Source organism: Schistocerca serialis, chromosome 2 (assembly GCF_023864345.2).
Source record: "Schistocerca serialis cubense isolate TAMUIC-IGC-003099 chromosome 2, iqSchSeri2.2, whole genome shotgun sequence".
Classification (NCBI taxonomy): Eukaryota; Metazoa; Arthropoda; class Insecta; order Orthoptera; family Acrididae; genus Schistocerca; species Schistocerca serialis.
In genome coordinates this window covers 795001782-795020764 of record NC_064639.1, presented here as the reverse complement: position 1 = coordinate 795020764, position 18983 = coordinate 795001782, and the positions used below count along the sequence as shown (strand labels likewise).

The 18983-nt window shown below is 44.3% G+C and overlaps 1 protein-coding gene, 1 non-coding gene and 1 pseudogene across 3 annotated transcripts in view; 2 read left to right on the top strand and 1 right to left on the bottom strand.

Annotated features, from left to right (window-relative positions):
- The window catches only part of LOC126458031 (ribosomal protein S6 kinase alpha-5-like), a 411119-nt gene that overhangs the window by 22901 nt on the left and 369235 nt on the right, over positions 1-18983 (bottom strand). For both annotated transcript variants that reach the window (XM_050094819.1, XM_050094820.1), the window contains exon 4: positions 3925-4040. In XM_050094819.1, the coding sequence (XP_049950776.1) occupies positions 3925-4040 (116 nt within the window). The remainder of the gene's footprint in view (positions 1-3924; positions 4041-18983) is intronic.
- On the top strand, positions 5085-5158 carry Trnat-cgu (transfer RNA threonine (anticodon CGU)). The gene has a single exon. It is a non-coding gene; the product is annotated as a tRNA-Thr (tRNA).
- LOC126459088 (5S ribosomal RNA) lies at positions 17900-18016 on the top strand (annotated as a pseudogene).

Here is an 18983-nt window from a genome sequence, read left to right as displayed (position 1 = left end):
TAAATAGCTGAAATTGCTACAGTTTTATCTACAAGGAAATAAAAAACTAGTCAAATGGCAGAAAGTATAGTCTGTTAGTTCTGCGTGACCTACTTCAAATGATGAATAATAATAATAATAATAATAATAATAATAATAATAATAATAATAATAATAATAATAATAATAATAATAATAATAATAATATGATGATGATCACAATAACAATAAGAAGAAGAGAATCAAGGCTAAAACTTCGCCACAGTTAACAAACTGATCCTTCTGCGCAGTTCGTTAACTCTTATTACCTAACACAGACCCAAAAAAATAGTCTGAACATAGAATTTGTGTCAAGCTTTCTTTTATCTTCACATCTTGAACGTCACAAGCATTTTAAAGGATTCCTGCACACGAAAGCGAAAACGTAGTTTTCGCGACTTTTTTGAATTGTCATACTTGAAAGGCTGATGTGTCGAGTTCCTTCTGACTGGATATAAACGTTTTAATACTGACATTTTCGACAACAGGTAGTGTCTACGTCTTGTGAGTAGTAATTTCATGGCTACAGAAGACGAGGTACCTTTAGATTTGAGTTTCGAAATAGAGGGCGTTCTCGTCTTGGCTTGTCTCGTTACTTTCTACTGCATCTTTCCTTCCTTGATAAACGCAAGGGAAAGGCTAGATGCTGGCGTGATGATAAAAATTCTCTCTTTCTTTGTGGCGGAAGAAGTTGAAAGCGAAACCGTCATGCAGGTACATGCTGGGCAGGAGACTTTGAGCAGTAAAGATCAGAACGTATTCTCCGCTGCGCAGCGAAAGTTTCGTTCCGAGAACCACCCCGAGACTGAGACCAAGCCATTATCCGAGGTATCCTTTCTCCCAGCAAGCAGGTGAGCTTACGAAGTGTCTGGAAAGTGGGACGCAGGTATTGGCGGACCGACTCTTTGAAACAAGGAAGATTAGGTTGTAACATCCAGTCGACGACGTGGTCATTAGAGATGGAGCACAAGCTCGGATTGGGAAAACACGGGGAAAGAAATCGGCCTTATCCTTTTCAAAGGAGCCATGCCGGCCTAGCGTCGTAAGCAGTTCAGGGAAATTTCGAAAAAAACATTTATCTGTATGGCCGGACGTGGATTCGAACCGTAGTCCTCCCGAAAACGGGTCCAGTGTCGCAGCACTGCGCCACGTCGCTCGGTTTGAAGCTCAGAATCAGGGCGACAGGTGCGCTCGGATGCATCAGATGGCAAAGTATTTTCCGTGAAAGGAAACACGTCCATGTTCGAGTCACGGTATGGCACCTTTAATTTTTCCAAGACGACGAAGCGCTTATTTATTACTGGAACTGAATTATTTGCCGAATGCTTCACGCGTCCTCTCACTGCCGGTGGAACAACGAAACCGGGGACAGACGCCGACCCTTTATGCTCAGAGTGTTACCCGCATTTCAGACACACTGATTAGTACATAGTACGTCATCGAAGGGCATGAAACGTAGGGGGGGGGGGCAAGAAAGGACGTGTTTATCACCGTACTGAGAAGAAATTATAGCTGTGCTCGAAATAAAACCGCACACTGGAATGATTAATCGCTTTATGGCTTCCCCATACCTCGTGGCTCCTCACTGTCTTAAAAAAATAAAGATATAATCCAAACGGTAATATTTTTTGCTGTTTTCTTCTTTTTGTAGTTTACATTCACGCATTAAGTGCACTGCCAAGCGCATATTCTAACCTTGCAAATTTTACAATGAAAAGTATTCTTACTAGCTACACAACACGTCTGCATTACGGTTTCCATTCTCTTCCTCGGCTTGAAAATTGTGTTTAAAAACGATAGTGTTAATCTATGGCGGGGCGAATCGAGATGAGGTATTTCGAGAATCAAGATGAGGTATTTGTTCACATCTTTCTTTTCACTATAATTTACCTAAGAGATTTTTTAACAGACGAAATGAAATATGAGAATTTTGTTCCTGACGGGGGGGGGGGGGGGGGGGCGGCAGAGATTGAAGGAGAACGCAATGCGTTGTTTATGGACAGACGAATGGTATCATGTCACGGGTGCTGTGTTGAGATCACGCTATGTTTACCCTTTCATCTGACCCGTCTTCTGCTTGAAGGATCAAAGTACATGGTGATTCTTCTAAAGAGCCATCAGAGAGCGAATGGAGACTGTAAATGACCAAGTATCTCTCTATGACTTCAGTTCGAGACAACAAGTAGCTAATGTTGTGTCTGTCTTATGTTAATGTCTTTTATCGCTTAATCGATAAAGACCTCCGTTAGCACAACCAGAAGAGTTCGTCTGTGGAAATAACCGCAGTGACGATTATTTAAAGGCCGTTCACGTGAGTCAGACCTCAATGCCAGAACAGTCTCGCACTTTAACCGACTGGCTTCATGCCCAGTTTGTTAAAACGGAATGTCAATTTAAAAATGAAGAAATATTTAACACCCTACACTTCGCGTCATTCTGTACATGGAAATCAGACTTTTCAGCCGGCTGTGGATAATCATCCTCTGGACGCGTAAACTGCAGTTCAATTGTCCTGACGAATACGGGGGCTGTTCAGAGAGTATCAGACTTTTATTCATAAAATCGGTCTTTATTCAGATGCAGTTGTTTGACGCTAGTTACCTTGAAGGCAGTCCCCTTGAGCTGCTACATACCTCTCCCAACGCTGCTGCAACTGCTGGAAGCGTAACTGAAAAGCCTGTTTTTGTCTGGTGCGCTGCTGCTCTGTCTAATTCTACGTAGGCCTAATGTCTTATCTATTCTGAAATCTGGCCCCTTTCGGAGCATTTTTCAGAGTGTTTCTCAGGCTAGGGAAAAGCCAGAAGTCACTCGGTATCAGGTCAGGGGAATAGGAAGGCTGAGAAACCACAGCAGTGCTGCGTTTGGCCAAAAAAACTCTGAATTAATTGAGGACTAAGAATGGACGCGTAATTTGATGAGAGTACCAATTGTCCACTGCCCCCATGTCCGGCCGTTTGCGTCTCACTGCTTCGCGAAGGCGATGCAGAACCTCTCGGTTGTCCTCCTTGTTCACATTAATACCTTCTGAGCTGTACTCGCAATGAAGCGCACCAATGGAGTCAAAAGAGACGGTCGATATGATATCCACTTTGCTGAGACCTGCCTCGCCTTTTTGAGTCTCGGGGATGACGGATGATTCTATTGCGATGACTGGAATTTTGTTTCTGGGTCATACCCATAAACTCTGGACTCATCACCAGTGATCACTCTCGTTCACAGTATCCAATATGTCCTGTGCGATCTCCGAACGAAGTTGCTTCTGATTAGTTGTTAGCAACTTTGGCACAACTTTTGCTAAGTTCCTCCTGAGGGCCAATTTTTTTGTTAAAATGCAGAGAATGAATTTAATACTAATTGTATACCCTTCTGCAAGTTCTCTGATCGTGATTCGTATATCCTGCATCACCAGGATCCTTACGTGATCAAGAACCATCTCACTTCCGGATGTTGCGTGCCTACCTCAACGTACTTCACTCTTCGCTGATAAGCGACCATCTTTGAAGCGATTGTAACACTCCTTATCTGTGTGGTACCTATTGCATCGTACCCAAACACTTGGCAAATCTAGTGGATTGTTCCAACTTGAGACTCTCCGAGCTTAAAACAAAGTTTGATGCAATTGTTCTACATTTTCTGCCATGTTGCCCACAACACAAAATACGACTACCACTTACGTGCGTTCACTTGTACACTACGTATGGCTACAAAGAGAGCAAGCGCACCCCGATACCATTCTCAGTTTCAACCATAAAAAGGAAGGTCAGATACTTTTTGAACAGCCCTCGTACACTCGACAGCTGGTCTCTACGTAGGCACTTACTCCATCTCACGCTACGACACGATACTGCATACGATTACATTAAAGCTAGGCCGGCATCATTTCTACACGGAGTCAGCAGTACCGACCTTGTGCAGGTGCTCCAGCGCCAGGATGATTTCGCCGATGTAGATGCGGACCTCGCTCTCGCTGAAGTGCTCCCGCTGGTACAGGTGCGTAAACAGCTCGCCGCCGCTCACGTAGTCTGCAACAACAGAAAGGGCACTATTAGCGAGGAACCCCAAGTCATTATTGCGGAGGAGAGTGAAGGTAGCGTGTGAGCAATGTCGCACAAGCAGCTGTTTGCAGACATTCCAGTGTCAATTAAATTGATTAGGGCATATACGAAATGTCACTGTCTGTGTTATTAAGGAGTATGGCGCAATGTACCTTCGCATGCATGCACGCATGCCCGAAGAAACACTGCATCGTATTTCGTGACAACACTGGCACTGTTATTTCGTATTTATTGGCCAATGCTAGGCTCTCGACTTTCAATAAATATGTCCATCCTGGACGAGAATATGGGTAACTTAAGAGCGCAGGTTGTGTATTTCAGACAACGACATATGGAAGTGTGGGTCTGGCAGTAAATCGTGCACGGATAGCCGAAACTGAGAAGGCGACCGCTCTCGTAAAGCAGGAAGTCCGGGTTCGACTCCGCGTCCGGCACAAATTTTCATTATCGTCATTCCATTATACAGCGTGTGTTTGTATACTTCTGCATTTCAAGTGAAATTCGCCGCTAAGTGTAGTCCGAACTGGAAAAGAAAACTGAAGTGTAGGAAGGAGGAGGAAGAAGTTTTGAGACTTGACGATGACATTTTAATTATACGAAGGAGGAGTTGGGAGGTCAGTTGAACGGAGTGGATAGTGTCCTGAAAATAGGTTGTTAGGTGTACATAAACGTAAAACAAGTGCAGTGGAGTGGAATTAAATCAGGCGATGCTGAGGGAATTACAAGACGAATATATACTAAGATGGTATCTGTTCTTTGGGACATGTCCGAAAGAACAGATACCATCTTAGTATATATATAGTTAAGGTTCGCCGGTCACTTGACCATCTTCTTCTTCTGTGCGAATGCACAAACAGTGCCCGAACTCTTGCGGGAATCGGCAACGCGCCGTGAGTAATGAGTATAATGGGCGGGGGCACTACGAATGCAGTGCGGGACAATACGTTGAGAATGTGGGTTTAGCGGGAGGCGTGCCAGAGATAAATCCCTGCAGTCGCGCTATCCTCTGTGTCCTCGGTGGCTCAGATGGATAGAGCGTCTGCCGCGTAAGCAGGAGATCCCGGGTTCGAGTCCCGGGCGGGGCACACATTTTCCTCTGTCCCCGTTGACCTATGTCAACGCCTGTAAGCAGCTGAGGGTGTTCATTTCATTGTAATCACAAGAGGAAATCAAATCTACAAGTAATTGTTTATTATTGCGTGGACAGAAAAGTGACGATGGCCCAAGTAGAGAGGATATAAAATGCAGAATGGACGTAGAAAGGAAAGCGTTCCTGCAAAGAGAAATATGTTAAAACAGAACATAAATGAAGTATTTCTGAAAGTATTTGTCTGGGATGTGGACGATGAACAGTACAGATAAGAAGAAAATACAAACAAGGTTTCTAAATGTAGTGCTCCAGAAGAATGCTGGAGATTATAAGGCTGGATCGTGTAAATAATGAGGGAGATAACGAAATTATCAGGGGAGAAAGAGATTTATGGTGACAGTTGAATAAATGAAGGGAGAGGCTGATAGGACGTATCCTGAGCCGCCAGTTTGATTTTGTAGTAATGTAGGACAGAATGTGACGAAAGGGGAGGGGGGAAGAGCGTTTGATTAAACCTCTGGAGGGAGAACAAAGCTTGACTATACTAAACATGTTCAAGCGGCTATGGGTTTCAGTAGTTACGCTTGTATTACGAGGCTTGCAAGGATAGACTAGCGTGGAGAGCTGTGTCAAATCAGCCTTCGGACTAGAGACAACAACGGCGTCACCCTGCTGGGTTCACGCCTAACAGCCCAGCCCCTGGTCAGTTTGGGATACATATAATTAGACGGAGCGCCCGGGGGTGCGGCGAGCGCTTGGCGGCAGCCACAGCCAGCCTTGAGTATACACGAGCCGCGCACCCCGTCTCAGGTCGCCGCTTAAGGCAATTAGTATGACGCGCCGCCACTGGCCTCGCGACACCAGCGATCAATACGGGCCGGTCGCTGATACTCGGCCCAGCTGCACCTGATGAGCAGCCAATCACATGATCACGATATTTTTGTAGACATGGTAAGGTCGCACCCACGTCCTCTTAGTATATTGTAAAAACCAGTCTCATCTATCCTCATGACCGAATCGTTCCTAACGGGATGGCCATGTCTGTGATGTTGAACAAGCCGAGGCTGGGGTACCTCAGGGATCAATACTAGACTCACCCCCCCCCCCAATACACACACGTTCACCCCCCCTTCACACACACACACACACACACACACACACACACACACTTCGTCGCGACACATGTAGTTACAGTCTTTATTCAAGTGAACGGAGGAATGCTCGTCACTCCAAAAGACAATTCTGTATTTTAAAGCACGTTTGAACATCTTTCACCTATCCCTATTCCTCAATAATTAGCCAATGTTTCCTTGTGTCACCCTTGTTTCCTCTTATCTTCCTCCACTTCCTGTTTGTATCTTGTGATTTTAAGAGGTACCCTGAAAGTTCACTGATAGCATACTCGGGAAATGCGACCAGTCTATTTAGGGAGATTAACTATAAAATTCTCGCGCGACCTGTCCTATAATACTCCCTATAACAAATATCAACGTCAAGGGATATTGAACGTAAACAAACAAGGATAGCACAGCTTATGACAGGTTTGTTTGGCCCACGGCAAAGTGTCCCGCACAGCGCGCACAGAGGCGTTTCAATTGTCGTTCTTCCGAGCTCCATACCCGAATGAAAAGCGAAGGAGGCCTAGTAAGTGGTACAACTGGAAATAATTTTTAGCATGCACTTCAATATGGCTTGTACACTACAGATTTAGAAGTCCTTATTATATTAATGCATTCAGTCCATTTTTTCTTTATCTCGATATGTTAAATTATTCGGTCTGCAGCTCACTTTCCTTTACTTTCAAATGACCTGTTTCGGGCCAGTTACCATCTTGAGAGCATTTGTTACAGTTAAGGAGTAACTTGTCGATACAGAACTGCAAGTTTGCTGTGATAACTCAGTCGTAATTGAGTTATCGAAGTCCTGGACAGAGAAGTTACTCCGTAACGGTAAGAAACTGTCTCGAGATGCACAACTGGTCCGAAACCGATTGTCTGAAAATAAAGAAATGCGATCGGTAGAATGGAATTGGACATTTTTGTACAAATGAAGATCGCGGACACTCCCCAGTGACGAACATGTCTAGTTTTGATGAATTCATTTCCAATGTCGACATTCTGTACACTAAAGTACGTAGTCTCATAACCCTAGGAAAACTCTTTTCGATGCCTAAATAAATGTAGGAACAGCTACTTATTTTAAAAAAAATTCAATCGTGTTTCTTTTTTCCGTCATATAATTGTTGTCCGAGATTTATCTGATCATTTTGGGCTCAAATGGCTCTGAGCACTATGGGACTTAACTGCTGTGGTCATCAGTCCCATAGAACTTAGAACCTACTTAAACCTAACTAACCTAAGGACAGCACACACATCCATGCCCGAGGCAGGATTCGAACCTGCGACCGTAGCGGTCACGCGGTTCCCGACTGAAGCGCCTAGAACCGCACGGCCACACCGGCCGGCTTCTGATCATTTTGCTAGTTTTGCCTGTATTCTTTTAATATTCACAGGTAGTGTCTCACACTACAAAATTAACATCTCCAGTATTTTCTAACAGATCATTCTTGACAAAAATTTAGCGAACTTACGGGTTCTTTTGCTTTGAGAGTCGTAATTTTAGATTTTTTGGCTGATACTTTAAAGATATATTCTTTATAGACACTCTACACAAGCACATTCGTTTCCTAAAATACTGAAAGAAAAACATTTCCCTTCAGTCACAAATCGTAGAATTTATTACAATGCGTTTTTTCGCCCACATTTTACAAAAATAACTTAGTGAACCACACTGGATAAAATTTAAGTCCTGCATGAGCATCATCTTATTTGTATCATGAAATGTGCGGTCGTCTGTGTCTGCGAACATTGTACAACTTTTGTCAAACAGAAATAAGTTTAAAATGCAATGAAAGTCGTTTTCAGATGTTCTCTTATCTTTGTGACGTTGATAGGTTCCACGGTAACACGATAAAGTGCCAACAATAAAGCATATCTGCGAAGCACTGACGAAGTGTTCCTAAACGGACCTTATGTGAGCAGTGTTGCCGAAGGAAAGTGATGAAGTGATGATCAACGTTTGATCATTTATAGAAATTAAAACCGCAATAACTTTGGTCTTCTTCAAAATGTACGCTCCCCACTTTCACCTTCTCTCTCCTCCCCCCCCCCCCCCCGCTCGCCTTCTCCTCTCTCTCACTCTCTCTCACTCTCTCTCTCTCTCTCTCACACACACACACACACACACACACACACACACACACACACACACACACTTTATAAAATACAAGCTCTAGTACCCTTGAATGTCCAGGTGTTACGAAATACAGCAACGACGAAATAACTACGTCGATTACAATTATTGGTAATCATATTATGTATGCTGTTTCGCATTAAATAAATAAACAACGAAGTCTCGAAAGCGCCTCAACTAGAAACCCACGTACACATCCAACAGTAGCTTCTTCCATGCAATATTGATGAACAGAACACAATGTAAGAAAAAATGCTCATTGAGTTAACATGCGATGTAATGGAATTACGTCGCGAAGCCGATTGCGCAGTTCCTCTGTGGGCAACGTTAAATGTGTCTTGCAGTAAGTTGTGTGGCACAACAAGTGTTTGGCCCCATTATCCGCCGCGGTGCAGTACTGGCGAGCGCGGCCAGTAGCGCAGAACGCGGCCTGCAAACCTTGGCCGACATCCGAATCGCCGTATTGCGCGCTGACCTGCTAACGCCTGCCGCCGGCGCCGCAGGCAACCCGCAAAACGATCTGGCCGGCACTGCGCCCTGCTGCCGACTCTTTTCTGCTTCTTTCTTCTGGCCGTTCAGCGAGGAAGCAAATCACTCTGTACGGCTACTTAAAACGTCTGAACGAGTTCAGTGTGGTTCACTTAATGAAAACGCAGCTGCTTCATCTTATGAAGCTTTTATTTTCTTCTCGACTTTCGATTACATGGGCGACTTTGTCATCAAAGAAAATCGCCGTGTACCCTTATTTACAGGAACAATAATCCCACCTCAAGCTATGAGAAGTCGGTAAACATGAAACACTGAACTCGTCGCCGGAATTCTTTGCGCTCTTCTCTCTCTGAGTCGTGTAACCCCTAGGTAGTCACTGCCGCCTCACATAGTCATCAGACATAAAGACTTATTTACTATTCCTGAAGTGTTGTTAAAAACACTGCAAGAGTTATTTTGCTCATTATGAAACAAATCAATTATTATCACTTCGTTTTACACAGTAGATACGAGTTGTTTAAGGAAAGTTCGATTTATTTTTCTGACACTTACACGCTCCAGAAAACACAAATTAGTGAGACTGTTCCTCAGTTAAATAATAAAAATCAGTATGTCATGCCCGAATTCTCTCAATACAACAACAGAGTTTCTCGTTTAGCTACCTTGCGTTATATTAATAAGGTGAAGGAGTCACGCACAGAAAGGTAAAACATGGCCAACTAGCAAGAAAATGAAAAGAAAGTTCTGTGCGCTATTCCGATGTTCTGCCACACACAGAATAGATACATACAAACTTGACGATATGCTTCGTCTAAAGTTTTATAAAGGACTCTAAGCCTTATCTAATGATGTGATATATATAGCACAAGAAACACAGGCAATGCGACATATGGAGATTGCATAGATTAATTATTTCTACTGCTTCCATGAAGCGGCCTTGACGCAGTGGTAACACCGGTTCCAGTCAGATCACCGAAGTTAAGCGCTGTCGGTCTGGGCTAGCACTTGGATGGGTGACCATCCGGCCTACCGAGCACTGTTGGCAAGCGGAGTGCACTCAGCTCCGTGTGAGGCAAAACTGAGGAGCTACTTGATTGACGACTGTGGTTGAGGATGACACGGCGGTCGGTCGGTTCCAGTTGGCCATCATAGCCTGTTCTGGCACAGTTCAGTTCATTGCTTCCATGAAACTAAGTCACTTTCCTGCAAATTCTATAATACCACTTAACTGCAAGAAAAGGGTTATCATCTTCCAAACGCCATAGAGTGTAAACAAAAACGTACATTCTGTTAGTATCAGTAAACTGGTGCTATTCAAATGTTGACGATAACCCGATTTCTTGGTTTTCGAATCTCAAACACTGTGCATCCATGAAGTCACCGTATAATTGTCCTCTGTGGTTTTTAGTGACCAGTGATCTCCAACTGCCTGCCATGCACAGACTACCAATTGAAATGTGTGAGAGCACTCTGTGTACACATATATTCTCTCTTCCTATCGCGTTACTAGAGCCACGCAAGAACCGATGACACAGTATCTGACCACTTGCACGTACAGCGGGATATTAGAGGATGGAATACATTTGATTGCTTAGTAATTAGATCGTGTAAAGGGGTACAGGAGCCTGTTCACCATCTGGGTACGTAACAGTAATGGTCCGTCTCTTACTATGGTCCAGAAACTTTACATTAGACAGTTCTCTTCGTCGTTTGAACTGTGTTGTGATAAGACCCCAATGGAAGTTTTCGCGAAGAAGAAGGGGTGTCGCGTTAGTTCCACACGTCGACACCTTGCAGAGCGGAACGCGAGTCCTTAATCAGTATTTAAAAAAAGACCAGTCAGCGCGAAGAAAATCCGTGTCCAAGGCGGCGTGCAGTCTACTCGTTGAAGAGACAAAAGACTGTCTCCGCTTGGAAGCACAGACACACGCAACAGCTTAACAGTTGGCAACGGGGACGAAAGCGTTTCCCAGCGGCAGCCGCTTTCTCGGCGGTTAACGGAGCGATTCGCTACGAAGTGCAGCGAAGCTAGCGGGTAAAAATAGAGGTTATCCGTGGGAAAGCAAACTGGGGGCGGCTGCAGTTAGCGGCACAAGAAGGCGCACCGACGTGAGACTGCCAAGTGAGGCAGGACCCAGTGGTAAGCTTAAGCGCAGCAGGAAGTAGACCACTACATGGCCGCACCTCCCAGAGTAGTCTCCCTAGAAGCAAATTGGAGCTGCCTGCTAGAAGACAATGAACTATCGCTCTTCTCCGTAACACACATTTGCTCACACAAGAAACTTGTGATAAATAAATGTGCGATCAGCAATTAAATTTATCATGAATTCGATGAATAACGCCTTTGTTCGTCCGAGGCTGTACCTTCTAACTAAAGAGTACGTAGTCGAAGAGTATCTCTCGTTACTTGTCCACCAATCTCACGATACTCAAATCTTGGGATGAGAGGGACCTAATGTCAACAATTCCACACACTGCCTCAGAAACTACCTAAGAAAAATTACCCTGTTAGAGGACCTTCTGTGGAGCAGAAGCTTTTTTGACCGAACAGTTGAAAAACTGCCGATTGTTGCCCTGAGAACACACACACACACACACACACACACACACACACACACACACACACACACACAAAAAACTGCGAATTGTCCAAATATGCCCACCGCCGACTCAAGGATGTCAAGTACTTCTCGTGGAAACCCAGGGGGGGGGGGGGGGGGGGGAAAGAAAAAAAAACTGTGGTGACAGATTCCAGTAGTGGAGGCAAGTTGTCGGCGTGCATGTACCTGCGAAACAGACCTGATAACACGAACTCTGCAACTTTTACCTCCTCGACAGCCAAATCGCACGCTACGTTACTACCAGATTTTTGTATGATATAGTGACTGCCGTTATCAATAGATTTTAACTCGTGGGCTGTCCCTGATCAACTTCTAGCTGCTTGTCGTCGTCACCTTTCTTTAAAGATTAAGCAAGTCCTTGTTCCGATCTCACAAACAAAACTGTTCCCATCTTTTCAGAGGTCTTCTAACACCTCTTTCCATGTCGGCTTGCAGTTCAGGATGTTTTAGAGAACTGTATGACTTGGCATTCTCATGCAGTGTTTTGTCTCATTTTCACGATATTTCTGAAATTTTTCATCCATGTTGATAATATTTAATTCTGTTTTAATATTTTTCGAATCATGTCTCTTCTTGTGCAGTCCTTCGTACTCCTCAGGAATCTCATCTCTCTGCTGCCTGACTTTTCTATTGTGGTAACCCAGCTTTTGCTTCCACAGGATAAGACAGCAGCCGCCATCACTTTATACAATTTCATGGCGGTCTCTTTTTGTACTTTATGGCACAAATTTCTGCTAATGGTACCACAGACAGCTCGTAATTTTTGTATTTATGTTCAATATCTGAATCAAATGGTTCAAATGGCTCTGAGCACTATGGGACTTAACTTCTGAGGTCATCAGTCCCGTAGAACTTAGAACTACTTAAACCTAACCAACCTAAGGACATCACACACATCCATGCCGGAGGCAGGATTCGAACCTGCGACCGTAGCGGTCGCGCGGTTCCAGACTGAAGGGTCTAGAACCGCTCGGCCACTGCGACCGGCTATCTGAATCAAAATGAAAACTTACATACAGACTAACAAGGGGAGGCCGCCAATTGTGAAGTTCAGATTCGATTCATACTGCGCATAATAAAAGTTCATGGCCAGAGGTGTAATGTGGCAAAGCACCAAGATGCACTTCTCAGCCGTTGTCGAGAAAATCGACACTTAAAAGAAACCGTTGCGGTGAAATACTCTCTACGCTTAATAATATTCTTATGCATGTTGGTGAAGGCGGATCGCTCTCCAATTGTACCGCCTCCATTTTTCCGTTTGTTTAACGGGGTGTACCAAAGCTCTCACGTCCGCACTGATTTTGGACGATGTTATAAGTTGCGCTAGGGACCGCATCTACCTTCTTTCGAAGTTAGCAGTCAACTACGCTGTTATGCGGCGGCTCGTTTCGGCCCATTCAACATCTGTCCTTCAAGTGTAATGAGCGAGTAACGGAGTTTATATTTCATACCTGCCACAGCAAATTTGTGTTCGTGGGGTGTCTATTCTAATTCGAACGTTTGACTTACGCTATACGTATTCGTTTCGGAATATCGTTTCTACGTCTTCCGTTAACTATACGTGGTTAACATTATGAAGACAATTAATAACATTTGTGAAATACAACTTTGTTTGCGGAAAACATAATGATGTTCGAAGTCGCCAGTTTTTCCACGACAAACGACCTTCAACAACTGATTATATGCATAATTGTTGCAACTGATTGCCGGGAATATATATATATATATATATATATATATATATATATATATATATATATATATATATATATATATATACTTGAATTACAAAAAACAAATACTAAAAAAAAAAGTTGCATGGCGCGAGATTCGATCCGGCGACCTTCGGATTACGAACCCGAGCGCTTACCGCTGCGCCACAACGCTGTAGAAACTTATTAATCATAGAGAGTATTTCACCGCAACGGTTTCTTTCAACTGTCGATTTTCTCGACAACGGCTGAGAAGTGCATCTTGGTCCTTTACCACATTACACCTCTAGCCATGAGCTTTTATTATGCGCAGTACGAATCGAATCTGAATTTCACAATTGGCGGCCTCCCCTTGTAAGTAAGACAGCCGAGACACATTTGCTCTAAAAGTGAATTATCTAAATGTTATTGGATATTTCCATGGCAATGCCGTTAGTTTAGTTTTAATAGTAGAAATTTTAAATTGAATTCGTTGCATATTTCGTTCAGCTGGTGTACTGATCTTTGGAGGTCATCTTCGTTCTTTCTAATAATAGCGATATCATCTGCAGACTGAAGCACATTCAGGTATTTCCCATTCGTTATCTTAATTCCTTTTATTTTTATGTATTTGTGTTCCGTTGACCCAGTATGAACAATCAAGTAATAAATTACAATTATTCCACATTATAAGTTACAAATTTTATGGTATTGAAATGCTTTGTTTTGAAGTGAAGAATAAATAATTGAGAGGAGTATACAAGTTGCCAGTCAACAGCTAACAAAATGTTATTGTCAGCCTTATTGCTGCAGTTCCTCCTGAAACTCGTAAACAAAATGACGTCATCACTTTGTATTTCTCGTACCTCTGTTGTTTAGGTAATGCTGTACCTACAGTCGCCTTTGCGTTTTTTTTTTCTGTCGTCTTTTCGCCACAATAAACGCAACACAAGCTCCCAAGCAAATACGAAAGTTTATAGCAGACTGCTTGCACAGTGAGGCAACGAGTGGACACGAGAATGTTTCTTTCCACAAATTTTTGTGCATGCCCTTTTACTCCCGTGCGCCTGCGACTGTGCACGGCGCAAAGGGCATCGTGTGGACAGACCTTTACTGACTCACTCTTCATCAGCCATTTGAGCACTTCTTTGCAATACCCTGCGGAGTTCTGGCACCGTCGCCAGGTGACACTGGACTTGGTCGAGTTACTGAAACACGTGCTGCAGCGACACCTTCAGTGATGTACTAACAAGGTTCCTCGCGCAGTAAAATGTATTTAACGACAGCTTCAAGTTGCAGTTCACATCGGAATCAGCACTTCGCCAGTCCCTCAAGAGTGTCGAAGCGGTGAGTATACCACTAATCGTAACTTGCAAATGTACGGTTGACGTCCGAAAGCCGTCGTTAAATAAGTTTTACTTAGCAAGTGAAACTATATAAGGTCCCCTTTGCGCCAAAACAACGAATGTGCATTACACTAGTCCTGAGATAAATCTGACCGTTCTATAGGGCCTTAAAAATCAAGAACGGCAATTTAAGAAATATATTTGCGCAATATACTGAGCTTTCGCATACGAACTAAAAGTGAATCAGACATGTTATTGTGGTCTTCAATCCAGAGACTGGTTTGATGCAGCTCTCCATGATGCTCTATCCTGTGCGAGCTGCAACCTACACCCTTCTGAATCTGCTTTAGTGTATTCCTCTCTTGGTCATCATCTAAGATTTTTACTCTCCACGCTGCCCTCCAGTATTAAATTGGTGATCCCTTGATGCCTCAGACCATGTCCTACAAACCGATCCTCCTCCTAGTCAAGTTGTGCCACAAACTTCTCTTCTCCCAAATTCTATTCAATACCGCATTAGTTATGTGGTCTACCCATCTAATCTTCAGCATTCTTCTGTAGCCCCACATTTCGAAAGCTTCTCTTCTTGTCTAAACTATTTATCGTCCATGTTTGACTTCCATACATGGCTACACTGCACGCAAATACTTTCAGAAACGACTTCCTGACATGCTAATTCCAATTTTATTGCTTAAAAATAAACAAGGGAAACTCGAAACAAAAAAATTGAACCAACAATAAAACTGCGAAAAAGCAATCTAATCGACAGAAACCTTTAATTTGCATCGGAATCCTATTCAGAATATTCATGCAGTGTGTCACGTAGAATCCCATCGCTCAACAGCGGTAATTTGCATGGTATTCCCTCCCAATCTGCTGTTACACGTTCTAAGCGGACCCCTAAATTTTGCCGCTGCTATCGGAAGCTTTTTCCGTGTATGCCTTGGACCAGACTATATGCCGAAGAGCGTTTCTTGCTTTTTAAGTTTATTTCACTAAAGGTACTTTCAAATCAGGTCTTGTAGAACCCTTAAAGAAATTTCTTTCATGGTGGAGCAGGCAAACAATTTGCATTGCACACAGCGCAGAAGACTCGTGCCCGTCCTTCAGACAGGTACACTGTCGCGCACGTAATTTTCCTCTCTATCTCGGAATGAGCAGAGTCACACTCGATTTCTATGTGAACTGTTTTGACTGTAATATTGAATGGCCCTTGCAGAAAAGAGAGACAGACAGACATACACAAACGTAATTTCTTATCCTGACCGGCATATTCATTTTTCACCCCTACCATTCAAAGTCACGCCTCACCTAGAAAGAATAGTAAACAATGCACAATCCTAGCCCAGGTTTTTTTTCCAACAATACAGCTGAGCATAACTGGCTGAGCTATTTAATGACAACTGACAAGTTATTAGTAACAATGATACACGCGAAGTTAGGAAAATAATGACGAAAATCTTCATTGTTATCGCACGTTAAAAATTTTGGAATTTAAATAATCAGAGTAAGCAGCACACTCATGTTTCCACAATGCACAAAGTGCTGTTAACTGAGCGCCAGAATCACGAACGTGGCAAATGGCCGTTTCGCCGTTACTAAGTAAACTCATTTGGTGGCAATGGACCTCGCAATGTTTTTTTCTGCACTGCCAAGGCAACTCATTGGAGTTTTTGCTATAAAAAAGTACCCGAACCATGAAACTCCCAGTGCATGTAAATCAAAGTCGCCATTTTTTTCCACGCGTGGGTTTGACTTAAGAGCGACGATACTGCGCTACTAAAATCTGATCGCTTGCTGTTGCTCCGTACCACCTTGAGTTGTGAAACCAGGTGAATACATTTTCCCCCGTGATACGAGGGCGTTATCGAGCAGGACAGTGGCGCGCGCAGAAAGAGCGGCGGGCGGCTTTCTTCGTGTTGTGCAAGTCTTGTTGCACGGCAACAGGACGGCGAGCTTCAAGCCGCGCTGTCAGCCGTGTTGGCAAAGTCAGTTGCCGCAACCGGCGGCTGGCGCCGGCCGGTGCTGCCGCCTGGCGGCCGCTTCGCAAGTGGGTCAGTGGGGGCAAGTGGCACGCAGCGCGCTGGCCCGCTAGGCTAGCAGCTGCGCGCTCTGCGCATGCGCCGTCGGCCGCGGCTTCCTTCCTCTACCTCTGCTCCCACCGGCGTCCCAAGAATCCGCGCGGCCGTGCTGAGGACATCACGTAAGCGCTCGCTGGAATCCTCCGCAGTATCAGGACCCAGTTGTTGCGCTCGCTCTCCCTCTCACGCAAAAACGAGCCTAGCCTGACCTTCAGTCGTCCTCTAAATCCACCACTGCAGTAGCTTCATCAAGTAATAATAATGGGCGATCCACGGGTTGTTGGCAACCAGAGGAAACATAGTACGATACATTTTTCCTTATGTCAAGCCTGTTCTTGGGACTTTTGCACTGTCAAATTGCAGAAGTCTAGAGCAATGAAAAACTGTCGACCTTCCGGTAATTGTGAAAGTTAAAGTTGGCCCAAGAAGTCAGTTTCAGAGGAGAAAGTGAAAGCTGTATTCCATATCTGCTCTGGAGGAGAACCCTTCAGTAGTACGTTGGAGCGCTACTGAAGCCCTGAGGACGTGTTAGTTGTATGCAGTTGCTACAATGAAATAGGCAAAACACTTTAGTATTTTTTTTTTTTTTTACTGCGGACGTCATGAAGGAATCCATACCGGATGCATCCAAGTGACACAATTCTATAACGTCAAAACGAGGCGCCATCGTCCGTTTATCTAATGTATCACCTTTTCCAGTCCATGAGTCTGCTACAATCGCTCCTGGACAATACTGTTTCCATTACTGAAAACTCAGCTAAATTGATACGAACACTAGTTGACTAACCTACCAAAAGTGTATAGGACGAAGGATATCAGAAAAACTGTGCACACTATTCTTTGTATATCATCAGTATCTCACTTGAAACTGTAACAACTGGATTCGTACAACTAGCAGGTACTGATTACTTATGATGACACTCAGACGCTCGATCACACAGATAGTTATAACCTACAATATGCACTCCGAGGAGGTTAATTAGTGTAAAATTCGTGCATTGACAATTATTTAGGGATATGTGAAAGTTTGTTTTGTCAGGTGAAGCTCTTCTCGTTTCTGTCGTCGAGTTGTGGTATCACAAAACACTTCGTGTACGTCTCCCGTTCTTCTCGTGAGCACACGACCTACTGACAAATTCAAATTCAGGCAATGGGAAATCTTACACCTTACAGGTCGCCGTATTTGCTAAAGGATAAACCTCCTTTCTTGCTTACAGAATCTCTCTCTGCATTATGGAGCGGCGTAATAGTGAACTGCCAACGGCCTTGCCGCACTGGTAACACCGGTTCCCGTCAGAGCACCGAAGTTAAGCGCTGTCGGGCTTGGCTAGCACTTGGATGGGTGACCATCCGGTCTGCATGCGCTGTTGGCAAGCGGGGTTCACTCAGCCCTTGTGAGGCAAACTGAGGAGCTACTTGATGGAGAAGTAGCGGCTCCGGCCTCGGAAACTGACATACGGCCGGGAGAGCGGTGTGCTGACCACTTGCCCCTCAACATCCGCATCCAGTGACCCCTATGAGCTGAGGTTGGCATGGCGGCCGGTCAGTACCGTCGGGCCTTCATGGCTTGTTCGGGAGGAATTTAGCTTAGTTTTAGTTGTAGTGAACTGCTGCCGTTTATCGACTGTGCGTGCTGACGCACTGACAGACCTACCACCTAGCAAGCTGCACTGTAGCGCAACTACAGAACGATGAAGTTTGCAGCAGGACGTCGTAGCGTGCACGTCGTTTGTTTAACGTAAGCGCTCCCAACATCTCCGCATACCTCGCCGTGACACTTCTGTGAAAAATTGTTTGTAACGGGGTGGCCACAGCAAGGGCATCCAGTCACCTCTTAAATTAGCAATTCTAAATCAGTAATAACCGTGCCGGCACTGCGCAGATGCGGCATGGAGGCACAGGAAAAAGAAGAAGAAAGAAGAAGAAGAAGAAGGTTAAGGTTTAGTATACAAAATTTCGTACTGCGAGACCTTTTCTGTTGAAAGAGATGTTACGTATTGTAAGTCCCACACACAATGGTTTCACACTATAGTCTTTCAGCATACATTGGAGGGACAAAACTCATGGGATAGCAATACGCATGTATACAAACGGCTGTAGTATCGCGTACACAAGGTATAAAAAGGCAGTGCACTAGCGGGGCTGTCATTTGTACTCAAGTGGTTCACGTGAAAAGGTCTCCAGCGTGATTGTGACCGCACGGTGGGAATTAACAGACACTTAGCGCGGTATGGTCGTTGTAGCTAGACGCAAGGGGCATTCCATTTCGGAAATTGTTAGGGAATTCAGTACTTAGAGATTCACAGTGTCAAGATATCGAGAATACGCGTTCTCTCTCAC